Here is a 16,950-nt window from a genome sequence, read left to right as displayed (position 1 = left end):
GATTGAAAAGCCCAAATAGAAGAAAAACTAAAAATAAAGCTAATTACAGGTTTCACGGAGGCAGCTCCATCTTTTACTGTACACTTGCAACACTATAATGAATCGTTACAAAGATACAAACTAAAAAATGATCACATCCCACGTCTAGTACAAGAATTACAGAAGCTATAAGGTTGCTGGAAGAAGCCAGAGATTGAAGAGGGATGATGCCAATATCAGAAACCACGACAAGAAGGCCATGGCAGCAGAAAGTTGATATCTGGTACATATCTTTTGGCGGCAGAACGAGCCTCCAAAAGCAAACAGGATACTCGTCACACTGGCCGTTGAACAGGATGCAGCCAACGCCAAAAACGACAGAACCTACAACATAAATTAGCCTTTATAAGAATATTTTGCAAGTTATGTTGAAACAAAAAAATTACTGAATGTACATATGATTAAATTTGTACCAAATCTCCTATAACAACAAGTAAAAGTATCCCTGGTTGACGGGATGCGCGTTTTATGAGAAGAGAGAAGATATCCACCGCTGCTAATGTCAAGCTCCACGGAATCACCAGAGCCATGGTGGTAACCAGGAAACTGTGAGCAGAAACAGTAACGGCATGTTATGTATTGAAGAAGAACATATCAAATTAAGCAGAATAAACAAAAGTACTAATACTCGGTCAAGTATGCTAACTTGTCACCCCAAATTGATCCACAAAGAGTTTTTTCAAATCAATTTTGTGATGCATCGATATCTAACATTCATCAAGTTAATACATATATTAAAAAACCCACCCTGCATTGAAACTAAATCTTGTGATACTTGCGGTCGATAAAGATTATGTCAAAATTGTACATTTCTTTCAAATCTTCATCACGAATATGAAAAAGGTTCTAACCGCTCAAAAAAGAAGTCTGAAACCATAAGAAAAGCTACCTTTCCCATCCTTGAGGAGAGGGTGGGAACATATCTTTCACCCATGGTACAGCTAAACATTCAAATGTTTCAATCTCAAATCCTGATGAATCACATCCTAGCTTCTAAATTCTTGAAGTTATCACTAGATTGACACCTATATTACTCAAACTTTTATCTTTGAACGACTAACTTCATCTGATACCGAGACTCTTTTAAAATCTCCAGAAATCGTAACCGACAGTTAGCAGCAACAAAATTGTTTTAGCACTACACAACATGATGATCAGAAAACATATTCATAATTCAATTGAGAACTCTTCATCCTTGAAAATCAATACTTCCAATCAAAAACCAAGAAAACATTAAAAACCAGTATTAAAAAAAGAAACAAAACAAGCCATTTTAAAAATAAATAAATTATATTTATCTTTTTTTACCAGAAAGCAGTGTAACTGTAAAACTCGACATCAAGACACATGAAGAGCAATGAAGCAACGGCAAAAACAGCCTGTCCCAATCTCAAAGCCAGGCTCGCACTTGTCCCCGAAGCCCCAGGAAACAAATCCATATCATCTGTACATAAATCACTCTATTATGTGGAATTCCTGCCAACACAATTTCTGTGTGCCTGTGAATGTGATCACAACACAGCTCCCTCACGCCCATTTAATCCTTTGCTCAAGCCCATTCATCTAAAGATATATGGAAAGTGGGAAACAGAAGTGAATTCTTAAAGCCTTTCCATGGAAAAGAATCAGAAGCAAGCGTTTATTTGATGGGTCGTGAAGAGTTTGTCGGAAAAGGCAAAAAATAGCGGTGGAGATTGGTTCAGCGAGGAAATGAGATGGTGGCAACAAGACCTTTCCTACGTCCTTTTCTCTTTGATTAATTAATCAATTCAATCATAGTCGTCTACATTACTATCGAATTGAATCAAATAAAGAATACAGGAAATATACGTTACATTAATTACTACACGATTTACATAATCTAGATCATACTAATAACAGTTATGCGTGTATATAGAAAGATTTTACATATAACATTTGGTTAAAAACTTGTGTGAGACGATCTCATGGGTCGTATTTGTGATATGGATATCTTATTTGAGTCATCCATTAAAAATATTATTTTTTATGGTAAGAGTATTACTTTTTATTGTTAATATCGGTAGGATTGACTCGTCTCACATATTAGGATCCGTGAGACGGTCCTCACGTGAGACTCACTCTAACATTTGTTGTAAGACCATTTTTTTGCTCTTTGAATATGTGACTCTACAAAGATATTTATGTATAATTACATTGGTGTAATCAGGTTGGACCAAAAAATTAGTATTAAACGTATAATAAAAAGTTGACTATTGGCAAGATTCCTATAATGAGCGGTTGGGGGTTGAGTTGAAGTCCCACCATCCATCCATCCATTGCTTTTCTATAAAGTCCAAAACAGTAAAAATATATACATTTTCAACAGCTAAATTATGCCTTCAGTGTACCTTTAAGTTTACAAGAATACTGTCTACTTTCTTTCGTTGAAAATAGAATGTATATTAGCGATTCTAATACTTTTTATTAAAAAAAATTAAGATTTAAAGACATTTTAGTAAGAAAATTTAAATATTATACTTATTAATATATTATAAATGTAAGATGAATTTGTATCCTTTTTTTAATAACATTTGATTTGATAGTTATTCTACATCAGTCATTCAGTACAATACAGTAAACTTTTTATATAAGTAATATTAAATAAATATTCTTAAATATATGTTATTTATCCATTCAGTTGCATATAAGAAATTAGCTCCAGTTTTATACGGAACTAATATTAAAAAAATTAAAATTTGATCAGGTGAACTAAAATATTTAGTGTTATTACTGAATTTAATATTATAATATAATATATATTATGATGACTTTCCATTCGCAGAATCGGCAAGACGGGGAGAAAAAACCTGGTGAAAATGGCCCATGCAGGTCTCGAACCTGCGACCTTCGCGTTATTAGCACAACGCTCTAACCAACTGAGCTAATGGGCCTTGATACTTTTGAATTCGATTGTATATAATAATTTATAATAAAATAATATGCAAACGGCCCCAATATTTTTTTGGAGGGGATTTTTAAAAATGTTTTTATAGACCAATGGGGTAATTGCATCACATTTCGAAGAGAAGTTGGTGCAAATAGCCGAATTTTAGAGAGACACGTCCACATTATATACTAAAAAAATCACATACATAATATGTGATATTATTATTTTCAATTTGATCAGATAATATTAAATAATTAACAAGAAATTATTTTCAATTTAGAATAGTTGTTCGATTTAAAGAGAAAGTTTTGTTTATATTTTTTTTTAAATATGGAGTGACTTGAGGATGTTTTTAGTAGGGTAAAAAGGGTAATCATGAAATTAAATATTTTGGTGTATTATAAGGTAATTATTCTAAAGTGTCTCACGTTTAATATAGTATAGATAATAATAATAATTTAGATGGATGGCTACTGGATCTCAATTTTTTTTAAAAAAAATAGGCTTTCTCAATGTTACTTCTTCATCATCAGTTACAGCTGAGGAACACATACAAAATTTGATTTACATCCTACCTTCACCTCTCTGCTTCTTATTTATTTTTCAGGGTAGTTGCATCGACACTTTTTTTTAAAACAAAAAAAAACGCTATGTGTGAAATTAATATTCAGAAGAAATTACTGTGTCTGAATTTATAAAATATAAAGATGAAAGTTATTTGATTTTTTAAAAACTAAGAATGTATTAGTCTTTTAATATTTATTAGCTGTTTTTTTTCGAATTCAAAATATAATATTTCGTTTTTCTTAATGCTTAAGAGGCCGAAAAATAAAATATGCAAAACAAAACGATAAGTAGCATAATAATAACATTTTTACTTTTTGAGAAGATTTTGAGCAAAATAAACAAAACTGATCTGCTTCTCTCCACTTAATCAATATAGTATAATTAGAGGACTAATAAATGAAAAGTGTAGACAAATCTTGATGATATTAATTATAGGGAGAGTAGGAGGTTAAAATAAACTCAATCAACCAAAATTCCTCAGCTAATTATAAAAAAAAAATCAAAATCAAAATCCAAATCTAAACAAATGAAGATCAACTGCTGTGGGAAAGACCAATGCCTCGTTTCGTCGTCACATTTTTAACGAATGGATTTCGATCGGACTCGTCATCGTGATTTGTTCAACACCAAGAACCACCCATGAATCACCCAACCATGCCATAAAGATTTACTAGTTCATTAACCGGAACCCTGAACTTCATTTTCTTCGAATTACAAGTACCAAATAAAATAGCTGGTTCAAGAAATTGAACAAAGCTTCCCTCTTCGGTATTTACGAACCAAATATATATTCAGTCACCGAATCATATTAGCCAATAAGCTGCTAGCCGATGGTGAGCTCTGCTCACTCGCCCAAGGATCCTGCACAGAAACTGGTGAACAATCCTCCACATCATGTTCTGCTGTTCTCGATGGAACAATCACCTTACTGCTTTTCGCCCTGGATTTCTTAAAAGCCATATCTTTCAAGGATTTCTCACCCGCGTGATACGGTGACGAACAAGAAGAGGCGATAGATGATCCCGTGTAAATGGTCTCGTCCAACGGTCCCCAACTGCTGCGCTTAATCTGTTCCAACTCGTGTGCCACTTCCATCATCGAGGGTCTCATGTCCCGATGAAAAGAAAGACATCGAAAAGCCATTTCGCCCATCTTGTGTATTGATGAGAGTGTCCAAGCATCTCTGTTTGGCTCCAAATATGGGTCGATTATCTCATCAACACGACCTTTTCCGATCCTGTCGATGGCGAGTGCAGCCAGATTAATGTCGCTGTGAGGTCGAGAGAAGTCTACTACCTTCATTGCTGAGATCATCTCGACAAGAACGACCCCAAAGCTGTAGACGTCGCTTTTGTCCGAAAGATGGAAGTTCTGATGATACTGAGGATCCACATAGCCAGGAGTCCCTTGTGGAGCTGTTGAAATGTGGGAATCGTCTGTCATGCCAAATCTTGAAAGACCGAAGTCAGCTACTTTCGAGTTGAAATTCGAATCTAACAATATGTTACTCGACTTGATGTCCCTGTGATATATTGGAGGATTCATGGACGAGTGAAGATAGGAAATGGCGCTAGCCGTTTCAGCAGCAATGGTTAGCCGAATAGTCCATGGGAGAACTGAACCTCTCTCTCGTTGGAGATGCTCGGAAAGGGTACCGTTTTGCATGAACTCGTAAACAAGAATATGCTCACCATTCTCAATGCAACATCCTAGGAGACGGACTAGATTTGGATGGCTAACAGAGGATAAAAGTTTGATTTCATTCATCACTTGTTCGACACAGTCATGATCTCGACTTCTTAATTTCTTGATCGCTACCCTCTCATCATTGTGGAGTTTTCCTACGTAAACTGTGCCATATGCGCCTGTCCCAAGCTGTTGTCTTTCGGAAAAGCCATTTGTGGCCCTTTCAATATCCTTGTATGGATATAGTGGCACACTGGAGTTGCCTGCTGCTTCAGAAATTAAACGCCTAGCAATCAAGATGCTCTTCAGAGAAGCAGAACGTTTCTTTATGCAGAAGAGGACAAGAGCCAGAGTGACCACCGAAGAGCCTCCGATGAGAATCCCTACGAACAGAAACAAACGAAGAAATATTTACTATGGAATGACTCAAAGATTTGGCTAAGTAACTCAGATGGAACAATCGGATATAGGGTGTTCTATTATCGGTTAAAAATACTGAATTCCAAGCTCCACACGTTGGATCAATTTATTTATATGGGCTTATATGTGAATAATTATGTATTGTGGGTTGTCTATTAAGTTAAGCCCAAAATAAAGTGATCATTTAATGTTTCGGGTTATTGGGCTTTAATGTATCTAATGGGCTGTGAGCCTTTAATGTGTAGAAACATAAGTGTAATTTTTGTTTTTATGATGGGCTAAAACAGAAATACCAGAAGATATTGATAAACATTATCTATAAATATGGGTCATGGTCCCCAGATCTCGCGTTATCACTTTCACTATTCTCTCCTCCATTAAGAAAATAGTTCTGAAGAGAAACTAAAGGATTCTCTCAAGAAAAGAGCGCGTAGATCTGGAAGATCAAGACACGTTCTAAAGAATTCAGAATTATGGCTTCAGGTACGCTTCCGCTTAAGTTTTCAGTCAAATTCTTGATGATTTATCATGATGGATTCTGCGGTTTATGGGTTTTCCCCAACAAGTGGTATCAGAGCCATTCATGTTTGAATCATTGAGATTTGTTTAAAGTTTTTGGATACTTTTTGGATCCAGATCTGAAAAAATTAAATTTTGTTTAAAATTTTTTTGATATGGCTTCAGATCTGGAAAATATATTGATATGTTTTCAGATCTGAAAATATTTTGATACGGTTTCAGATCTGAAAATTATTTTGGTTTAGATCTGAAAATTTTTTATATGGTTTCAGATCTGGAAAATATTTTGGTTGAAAACCAAATCTTTTAAAGTTTCAGTTTTGGTAAAAAGATTTAGTTGTAAAATTTTAAAGATTTGGTATAAGATTTCGATTTTCCTTCCGGTTTTTGTTTAACAAAATATTTTTAGAGGAAAATCGAAAATTCGGATTAAATTTTTTAAAAAAAAGGTACGGGTTCGGGTCGGGTCGGGTCGGGTCGTACGGACCCGGGTCGACCCGAACCGTACGGATCCGGGTCGGGTCGTACGGAACCGGGTCGACCCGACTCGTACGGAATTTCCGAAATTTTTTTTTTAAAAAAAAAATTTCGGTTCAGGTTTATTCGTTTGAGGTTAAATATTCATTAATTCAAATAATGACAAGGTTATATGTATTTTTAAAATTGATTAATTGAAATAAAATGTCACCAAATTGACCTCTTTTATGAAAATTAATTTTATTTTGAAATACAAAAGGATTTTGGGTATATGTGATTTATATGAATATTGATCGGTCCAAAGGAAGGTTAATATTTAATATAATCACATATGCAATTGTGGTGGTAAACATGTGATAGTTTTTCGGTTTTTTCATGTGAATAATAAATCGGCCCAAAGGAAGGTTGTTATTTGACATGATAGTTACTATCAGTGTTTGACTGCTGCGCCAGGATATCACTTACAAGTTAATCTTTTGTCCAAAGATGAAACATTAATGGAGTGCTCGATATTCTGTTTATGGGGGTTTACATTATTTGAATTTATTGATTATTTTATTTGGATATTTGGTTGAGCATGTATATTTGGTTTTTTGTTCTCTATTCAGATTTGACTCCTGCAAATATTCACTCCAACATAAATTCTATTCCTATGTTAAATGGCTCGAATTTTAAATTGTGGCAAGAGAATTTGTTTATAGTTCTCGGAGTCATGGATTTGGACCTTGCGATAAGGGTTGATCTCCTTATGCCGTTACGGATAAGAGTACCTCTGATGAAAAGAGGGAGTTTGAAAGGTGGGAGAGATCGAATCGCATGTGTATGATGATCATGAAGAGGGCCATTCCAGAAACATTCAGGGGCACAATGTCTAACGACATTGCTACGGCTAAGGCTTTCCTTCAAGACCTCGAAAAGAGGTTTGCTAAAAGTGAAAAGTCTGAAATTGGTACACTTTTGGCAAGCCTAGTTTCAATGAGGTACAGAGGTAAGGGCAATATCAGGGAGTACATTATGGAAATGTCTCATCTTACTTCAAGGTTGAAAGCACTGAAGCTTGACCTCTCTGAGGACTTGCTGCTGCATCTGGTTTTGATATCTCTTCCTCCTCAGTTTAACCAGTTCAAGGTGAGCTATAACTGTCAGAAAGAGACTTGGTCTCTGAATGAGCTCATCTCGCACTGTGTCCAGGAAGAGTAAAGGTTGAAGCAAGACAAGACAGAAAGTGCTCATTATGCCTCTACCTCGAAGGATAAAGGAAAGAAACGAAAGTATAAGGAAGCTGCGGATACACAGCCTCCGAAGAAACAACAGAAGAATCCTAGTGATTCTCAAAGTTCTGGTTGTTTTTTCTGTGGCAGTGATGGGCATATGAAGAAGCAGTGCAGTAATTATCACGCTTGGCGTGCTAAGAAAGGTATGCTTCTGAATATGGTTTGTTCTGAGGTTAATTTAACTTCAGTGCCTAGACACACGTGGTGGATAGATTCTGGTGCAACAACTCACATCAGTGTGTCTATGCAGGGTTGCCTGGATTGCCGAAAACCAAGTGATGCTGAAAGATTCATCTATGTTGGTGACGGCAACAAAGTTGAAGTTGAGGCAATAGGAAAATTTAGATTATTGTTAAAGATTGGAATATATTTGGATCTTTATGAAACATTTGTTGTGCCGTCTTTTAGACGGAATTTGATTTCCATTTCTGCATTGGACAAATTTGGTTATTCTTGTTCTTTTGGAAATGGAATATTCAGTTTGTTTCTCGATTCAAAATTGGTTGGTTCTGGTTCTTTATCAGGATACGATAATCTCTATTCTTTGGATGTTATTGCTTCATTTAATGAATCCCTGCAAACAAGTAGAGGCACTAAAAGAAAATTAACCAGTGAGAATTCAGCTGCGTTATGGCACAAAAGATTGGGTCATATCTCTGAAAAGAGAATAAGGAGACTCGTGTCAGACGAAATTCTCGAACCTTTAGATTACACAGATTTTAATAATTGTGTTAATTGTATAAAGGGAAAACAAACCAACAAAAGGAGATTTGAAGCCAACAGGTGTTCAAGCGTCTTAGAACTTATACATACTGATATTTGTGGGCCATTCCCTTCGGCTTCTTGGAATGGTCAACAGTATTTTATAACGTTTACAGACGATTTTTCAAGATATGGCTTCATTTATCTCATTCATGAAAAGGCACAGTCATTGGATGTGTTCAAAAACTATAAAGCTGAAGTTGAAAATCAACTTGGCTTAAAGATTAAAAGCGTTAGATCTGACCGTGGTGGTGAATACTATGGTAGATATGACGGTTCAGGTGAACAACGTCCAGGACATTTTGCTAGATTCCTGGAGGAATGCGGTATCGTCCCACAGTACACTATGCCGGGTTCGCCCACTATGAATGGTGTTGCTGAAAGACGAAACAGAACGCTTAAGGACATGGTGAGGAGTATGATCAGTCATTTTACCTTACCAGAATCACTCTGGGGAGAAGCACTAAAGACCGCAGCATATATCCTTAACAGGGTTCCAATTAAGGCAGCGACCAAAACCCCTTATGAACTTTGGACGGGTAAAAAGCCCAGTATTAAGCATCTGCACGTTTGGGGATGTCCAGCTGAGGCAAGGCCTTACAAGCCTAATGAAAAGAAACTGGACTCAAGGACGGTTAGTTGTTATTTTATTGGATACTCTGAAAGATCCAGGGGTACAAGTTTTATGATCCCACGAGTAAGTCGATTTTTGAGTCAGGAAATGCCAGGTTCTTTGAGGATGTTGAGTTTGCGGGGGGAGATAAAGTAATGGATATTGTCTTTGAAGAGGAATATGTAAATATTCCCACAGGTGTCTTGGACATTGGTCAGGATCATATTCCTCACTTTGACCAAGACACAATACAGGAAGACAATATTAGAGATCCTCTCATTCCAGATGAACAAACTCAAGCACCTCCAGAACATATGCCATTAAGGAGATCCACTAGAGAGCAGAGAAATGCAATGCCAGATGATTACATTGTATTTCTTCAAGAACATGAGGCAGACATTGGATTGATGGAGGATGATCCTATTAACTTCCGTCAAGCCATGGAAAGTTCTAACTCTCAAAAGTGGAATGATGCCATGAATGAGGAGATAAAGTCCATGAAGGACAATGACGTATGGGATCTGTCCCATTGCCTAAAGGTACGAAGCCCATTGGTTGCAAATGGATATTTAAAACCAAGAGGGATTCGAAAGGCAATGTGGAAAGATATAAGGCTCGTCTTGTCGCTAAAAGGCTTTACACAGAAAGAAGGCATTGATTATAAAGAGACTTTCTCTCCGGTTTCTTCGAAAGACTCTTTAAGGATTATAATGGCTTTGGTGGCGCATTTCGATCTTGAGCTTCATCAGATGGATGTAAAGACTGCGTTTCTAAATGGTGACATTGATGAAACGATTTCTATGGTGCAGCCAGAAAATTTTGTGTCCAAAGACACAAATAATATGGTTTGCAAATTAAAGAAATCCATCTATGGGCTCAAGCAAGCATCTCGACAATGGTATTTCAAATTTCATCAAGTGATCATCTCGTTTGGTTTTGAGATGAATTTGGTCGATGATTGTGTGTACCATAAGTTCAGTGAGAGTAAGCATATTTTTCTGGTTTTATATGTTGGTGACATTTTGCTCGCTAGCAACGATATAGAGTTGTTGCATGAAACCAAGAGATTTCTAGCTAAGAATTTTGAGATGAAGGATCTTGGTGATGCATCTTTTGTACTAGGTATTCAGATACATCGGGATCGTTCTCGGGGTATTCTTGGATTATCTCAGAAAGACTATATCAAGAAAGTTCTCAAGCGATACGGGATGCAAGATTGTAAACCAACAGATACCCATGTGGCTAAGGGAGACAAATTTAGTCTCAAACAATGCCCAAAGAATGATTTTGAGGAAAAAGAAATGCAGAAGGTTCGCTATGCATCTGCAGTGGGGAGTCTGATGTATGCTCAGGTTTGTACACGTCCAGATATTGCGTACGTGACAGGAATGTTGGGACGATATTTAAGTAATCCAGGAGTGGAACATTGGAAAGCAGTCAAAAGGGTTTTACGGTACCTACAGAGAACAAAAGATTACATGCTCATATATCGGAGGTTGGATCAGCTTGAGATCATTGGGTATACTGACTCCGATTTTGCTGGATGCCAAGATAGTATGAAATCTACGTTGGGCTACATCTATCTCCTTGCTGGAGGTGCCATTTCCTAGAAGAGTGCTAAACAGTCACTTATAGCCTCTTCTACCATGGCAGCTGAGTTTGTAGCGTGTTATGAGGCATCCAATCATGGAATATGGCTGCAAAATTTTGTCACGTGACTGCGCATTGTTGATGGCATTGAAAGGCCACTAAGATTACATTGTGACAATAAATCAGCAGTTATGTATTCCAATAACAACAGGAGCTCGACGAAGTCAAAACACATTGACATCAAGTTTCTGGTTGTTAAAGAAAGAATTCAGAGTGGAAAGTTGTCTATTGAGCATATCGGTACAAACTCCATGGTTGCGGATCCGCTTACTAAGGGACTACCACCCAAACAGTTTCATGAGCATACTGCTAGTATGGGTGTTATGTCAATTGAGGAAATCCAGTTTTAGTGGGAGTTTGTTATTTTAAATGCTTTTCAATTGTAGACATTTTCAGTTACAGTTATGTAAATTTATTTTCTGCAGAAATAAATTTCAAGTTAAGTCACACTCTAATTATGATTTAAAGTTTGATCTCGATAAGGTTAAAGGGAGGACCAGTTGAAAATAGGCATGTTACGGTCACATTGCATGAAATTTCCATGCTACACATCCACTTCACGATCCATGTCATTCAGTTGTGTTACCATTGATGGGTCTAGTTACCTTGAGTGTAGCGAAGACTGCTTTGATCCTATGTTGATGTGATTGATGGACCGGATTGGTTATAGATACATTTCGAAATGACAACAATTTTGAGCTCATAAGGTTATTTTCACAAACATAATTATAAAGTTGCACATATAGCCCAAGTGGGAGATTGTTGGATCAATTTATTTATATGGGCTTATATGTGAATAATTATGTATTGTGGGTTGTCTATTAAGTTAAGCCCAAAATAAAGTGATCAATTAATGTTTCGGGTTATTGGGCTTTAATGTATCTAATGGGCTGTGAGCCTTTAATGTGTAGAGACATAAGTGTAATTTCTGTTTTTATGATGGGCTAAAACAGAAATATCAGAAGATATTGATAAACATTATCTACAAATATGGGTCATGGTCCCCAGATCTCGCGTTATCACTTTCACTATTCTCTCCCCCGTTAAGAAAATAGTTCTGAAGAGAAACTAAATGATTCTCTCAAGAAAAGAGCGCGTAGATCTGGAAGATCAAGACACGTTCTAAAGAATTCCGGATTATGGCTTCAGGTACGCTTCCGCTTAAGTTTTCAGTCAAATTATTGATGATTTATCATGATGGATTATGCGGTTTATGGGTTTTCCCCAACACCTAACGCCTGCGAGCATTATCTTTTTAAAAATATACACAGGAAATTAGTGCAATCAAGGTTGAGACGCGACATATACCTCCCAGAAGAATGGCCACTTTCCTTTTTCCACGGGTCCATGAAGAAGTGTAGATGGGAACTGATACTTGAAAATCAAGAGAGAAGCAGTTACGAAAACGAACTCAAATGAATACTAGAATCAACAAGTCTCCTCCCCCTACTTTATTATTATTACTATTACTTTTATTTAAGCAATCGACTTAATTAATAAATCACGCGTCATTCTTCCCAAATTTCTACGTTGTAAAATATAAAATTCAAAGAAATGAAGCTGCAGATAATGTTTACCGATTCAAAGGCTAACATAGAATACAACATTATATGACCGAGTCTACGATTGATGATGAAAACAGATCGTTTGGACTCCTCTTCCACTTCCCACATATCCAATTATTCAACACTTTAATAGATGACAGTTTGTATTATTAATTAAAAAACTAAATAAATATGTAAATATTCATATTTTTTTGAAAGTATATCTACAACGATACTCAGAAGTTTGATTGATAAATCAATTTAATTTGCTCCAGCTCTGTCCGATATCATTTGACAAATCAAAGGTCTTTCTCAAAGTCAACACATATTTTACGCAATAGCAATAATATTTTCCAAAATATCGAAAAATAAATAATCAAAAAAATTAAATGGAAGTAATTGGACTAACCTTTCCGACAACCTTCACCATCGGCGAAACCATCTCCGGCGAACCCCTCGTTACACTTACAGCGGAACCCTTTCCGCACCTCTCCTTGTATGATCCCCGTGCAATTCGCGTTTGCGTCACAATTACAATCTCCAACAACCCACCACCCCAACTGAGCCGTCTGAAACTCCAGAGTAACGGCGGAGCTCCCTCCCACGCCGCCGGAATTCCAATCCGTGTCCACCGTGATCGAAGAATGTAAAAATCTGCAGTTCCTTCTCAACACCTTTTCATAATCCAGAAACTCTGCCTCGTCATCAATATCCTGCGAATAACATGTTACATTAAAATTGCATTCCTGGCCACCGATTTCTGACTTGATCAATCTTCTTGGAATCACGCAATCGTTGAGGCTCGAGCTGCAGTTTTTCAGCAGAAGGTCGTTTCGCCATGTCGGTGCGTAGTTTTCGCCGAAGAGCACTTCCAGTTCTTCAATTGGACGGTTACATTTCGCCGGAAAACTAATCAGAATGTGATCGGCCGTCCAATTCTGGACCAAAAAGTTGCCGATTGTAACGTTTGCCGAGTTTCGATTGCATTTTAACTTTATTTCACAACCATCGGAGAACCCGAATGGATATTGCACGGCTTGGTTGCCGCAAGACCTCTTACATCCTATTGAATCGTTATTCTGAGCAAAAGAAGGCAGGATGAAAACAGATAAAAATAAACAAATAATTCTTTGGTAAAAACGAAAAATCATATTGAGCGAAAGGGATCATCAATCAGTGGCACGGCGCAAGAAAACTAAGAAGATCCAAATGGAGACGGATTGACTTGTGATGACCAAATCTATGCACGGAATAAAGTTACGAGCAGATTCGGAAGAAATTAAATACTCTCCAATGTTTCGTAACTACTCGATCTTTTTCCTGGAACTCCTCAAAGCAAAGTTCCAATGGTTTCTATTTCTTCTCCGTGGCCGGCTGCAATATTTTGGATTCTTGAAAAGTGAGTAAATTTCAACTATTTGACGCAAGATAGACTGAGAGGATGAAGAAGAGGAAGTTCGAGGGTAAAACAGAGGGAGTGCACCTGCGCAAGTATTCCAGGAAGTTTCGTTTCTCGGCGACAGAGTTTCCCAACTTTTTTCGCACCAAGTTTGGACATAGATATTAAATCCAATTTTACTTTAACAAAAGTTAAAATTAACAATAAAATATGATACACTCGTGTCAACATGATGTACATGTAAGAATAATTATAATTCCATCTGTGATTTATTTTAAAATCTTTTTGACTATATCAATTTACTCTCTCTCAGATTAAAATATCATATATCTTTTAAAAAAAAATTATGTAAATCTAACCATATTAGATGGAATGGTTGCTATAAATACCTCACTGTTTTAATAATCTAGTATAGCATACAAAATATGGACGCATAATATATGTAAAATTCAACTATTTACATTGTATATTGGATTTGCGCTTATCGAATCCTCCCTAATTTGTATGATATCCTTCGCACCTGTAAAGCTAGAGTCCATTTTTTATTAAAAAAAAACGTTCGATATGGTTTGGAACAAATAATCCCCCATGACCTTTAATTTTCACTTTTTCTTTGGTTAAATTTCGAGTTTTCATGTTTAGTCACATTAATCTCGTTTGGTAATTCCTTTAAAATATTTGGGATTTCTATGTTTTACCAATTTCTCGTCATCATCTATGTTCTTACACTGTGTTATAATATTAATGGTATCCCTTGATAAATTTGAGAGTTATTAGTATACGAACATAATCAATTTGAGAATAGTGTATTCGTTGTAGAGATTTATTGATTTTTTTTTTAAATAATACTTTTAAAGAGTTGATAGATCTCTAGAGATTTTTGTAAAATTTCACATATTTTCTAAATATTTTCACAAATTCTTGTAAATTTTTTTTGTAAGATATTTAGTGACATTTGTAGATTTTTTTCATAAAAACTTATGAATTTTATAATTTATGATTGTGATTTTTAAATTTTTTGTGAACTAACAGTCGAGCTTAAACAAAATTTATTTATTTAAAATATTTTTATCTATCAATGTAATTATTTTTACTTATTAATTTAATTTACGAAATACAACAAATAAGTCGGTACTAAATTTTTTGTAATTAAACTTCAATTATTCAAGTCAATTCAACATGTTTATTTAGTTAATAAATAATCTTTTTTTTTTGAAAATATGTTTTAAAAAATAAAAAGATAATTATTTGTACTTGAAAATAGAATATAAGTATATTAAAATATTTGTACTTTAAAATAGAGAATAAGTATGTTAAAATATTTTTAAAAAATGTAAATTTATAAAATTTTAATATATTTTATTTATTATAATTATCATTTATATTTATATTGATAAAATTTTAAAATTATATATCAATTACTCACGTCATATATATATATATATTCAAGTTAATAACAAATTTTATTCACTGTCATAAGCACGATTTTGAGTTATAATCAAAATTAAAATATAGATTAATTAAAATTATATAAAATATTTAAACGTAAATGTTATATAATGATTAACTAAAAATTAAATTTATTTATTACAAATAATAATAATTATTTTTAATTTATAAGTTAATAAAATATTATAAGTTATTATTATTATATATTGTAATACTTTTCTAAATTTTTTTAATAAATATAATTTTAAATTTTATTAGGTTTTGTAAATTTGAGAAGTAAAATTAATGATGTTAATAATTTTGATTTTAAATAATTATTAATGATAAAAATATATATTTTTTAAAAGTTTATATAAAAACATATGGAAGAGAAAAATATGAAAATTAATAATTTTATTGATATTATTTTTAATAGAAATGGAAGTGAATATGTGAGTTCCTAATATTTCTTGATCAAATCTCCATTTAAATATTTAGGTTCATTGAAAGACATTTTTGACTTTTTATTGTTCTTTCTTAGATTTTAATTCTTTTATTTAATAGAATTTCATCGATTCATTAAAATTCTGTTGGCATTTTGAATACTTCTAAACTTTTGTAAAATTTTAAAAAAGCATGTGGTATTTTACTTGATTTTTAAAAATTGTACAAAAGTTTACATTGAATATTATTAAAATTTTATAAAATATAAAAAATGGTAGATTGAATACCGTTAGACTTTTAAACTCCATAAAGTCATTAAAATCTATAGCCAATACATCCTCTTAAGATTACGCTTTGATTGATGAATTTGATTTAGAGAAAATTGTTTAATATCGGAAAATATCTGAGGGATGTGTTCTAAATGAGACATATTATCTGTATTCGAAAATATATTAAAAAATTTGCATAACTTGATATGAAAGTGAATTTGAAATTTTTTTTATTTTGTACATTCAAACAAGTCAAAGAATGTGAAATTAGAGTAAGTCTCTTGTGAGACGGTATCACGAATTTTTATATGTGAAACGGGTCAACCCTACCAATATTCACAATAAAAATTAATATTCTTTGCATAAAAAGTAATACTTTTTCATGGATGACTCAAATAATAGATCCGACCCACGAAATTGATCCGTGAGACCGTATCACAAGAGTTTTGTGCTGAAATTAAATCATCAATTCAAACACAACATTATTGATTATTAAACATAAAACTCTCGTGAGACGGTCTCACGGATCAATTTTGTGAGTCGAATATATTATTTGGATCATCAAATAAAAATTATTACTTTTTATGCTGAGAGTATTATTTTTTATTGTGAATATCGATAGGGTTGACACATCTCACAGATAAAAATTCGTGTGATTTATTCTTAAAAAGTAAGTATGAACATATTACTCCATTTTTTGCTACTATAATTAATATTATCTTTCCTTTTTACCAAAATAAAATATTTTTAATTCAAGAATAAACAAAATAAGACCCACGAGAGTTGGGGAGGTATCTAACAAAGTAGAGAAATGCATAGAATTAGTTTTTTATTTTTTATTTTTAAATGCATAGAATTAGTTAATAATAAATCAATATTTAATTTTAAAAGAGTGAAATTATTGACAAAAACAACATCGTGTTTATCCAACTCACCAACGCTGTTGGCTGT

At 34.2% G+C, this 16,950-nt stretch overlaps 2 protein-coding genes and 2 non-coding genes across 4 annotated transcripts; all 4 read right to left on the bottom strand.

Moving 5' to 3' along the window:
- Nucleotides 1-2: 2 nt before the first annotated feature.
- LOC142522577 (CASP-like protein 5C1) lies at nucleotides 3-1,790 on the bottom strand. The gene is made up of 3 exons (XM_075626040.1): nucleotides 1,348-1,790; nucleotides 453-585; nucleotides 3-363 (listed from the first exon to the last, which is right to left on the bottom strand). The coding sequence occupies exons 1-3, from the start codon at nucleotides 1,476-1,478 to the stop codon at nucleotides 166-168; spliced, it is 462 nt and encodes a 153-aa protein (XP_075482155.1). The 5' UTR covers nucleotides 1,479-1,790; the 3' UTR covers nucleotides 3-165.
- Nucleotides 1,791-2,877: 1,087 nt separating this feature from the next.
- On the bottom strand, nucleotides 2,878-2,951 carry TRNAI-AAU (transfer RNA isoleucine (anticodon AAU)). The gene has a single exon. It is a non-coding gene; the product is annotated as a tRNA-Ile (tRNA).
- A 969-nt stretch (nucleotides 2,952-3,920) lies between these two features.
- On the bottom strand, nucleotides 3,921-14,006 carry LOC142522926 (wall-associated receptor kinase-like 14). Its single transcript, XM_075626520.1, has 3 exons — nucleotides 12,869-14,006; nucleotides 12,224-12,283; nucleotides 3,921-5,583 (listed from the first exon to the last, which is right to left on the bottom strand). Exons 1-3 carry the CDS (start codon nucleotides 13,608-13,610, stop codon nucleotides 4,310-4,312), a joined length of 2,076 nt encoding a protein of 691 aa, XP_075482635.1. The 5' UTR covers nucleotides 13,611-14,006; the 3' UTR covers nucleotides 3,921-4,309.
- LOC142523587 (small nucleolar RNA SNOR75) lies at nucleotides 4,053-4,146 on the bottom strand. The gene has a single exon (XR_012814773.1). It is a non-coding gene; the product is annotated as a small nucleolar RNA SNOR75 (small nucleolar RNA).
- Nucleotides 14,007-16,950: the final 2,944 nt, after the last annotated feature.

The sequence above is a fragment of the Primulina tabacum genome, chromosome 13 (assembly GCF_025594145.1).
Source record: "Primulina tabacum isolate GXHZ01 chromosome 13, ASM2559414v2, whole genome shotgun sequence".
NCBI classification, from domain to species: domain Eukaryota; kingdom Viridiplantae; phylum Streptophyta; class Magnoliopsida; order Lamiales; family Gesneriaceae; genus Primulina; species Primulina tabacum.
Note: the sequence above shows the minus strand (reverse complement) of the source record. Positions and strands in the feature narration are given on the sequence as shown.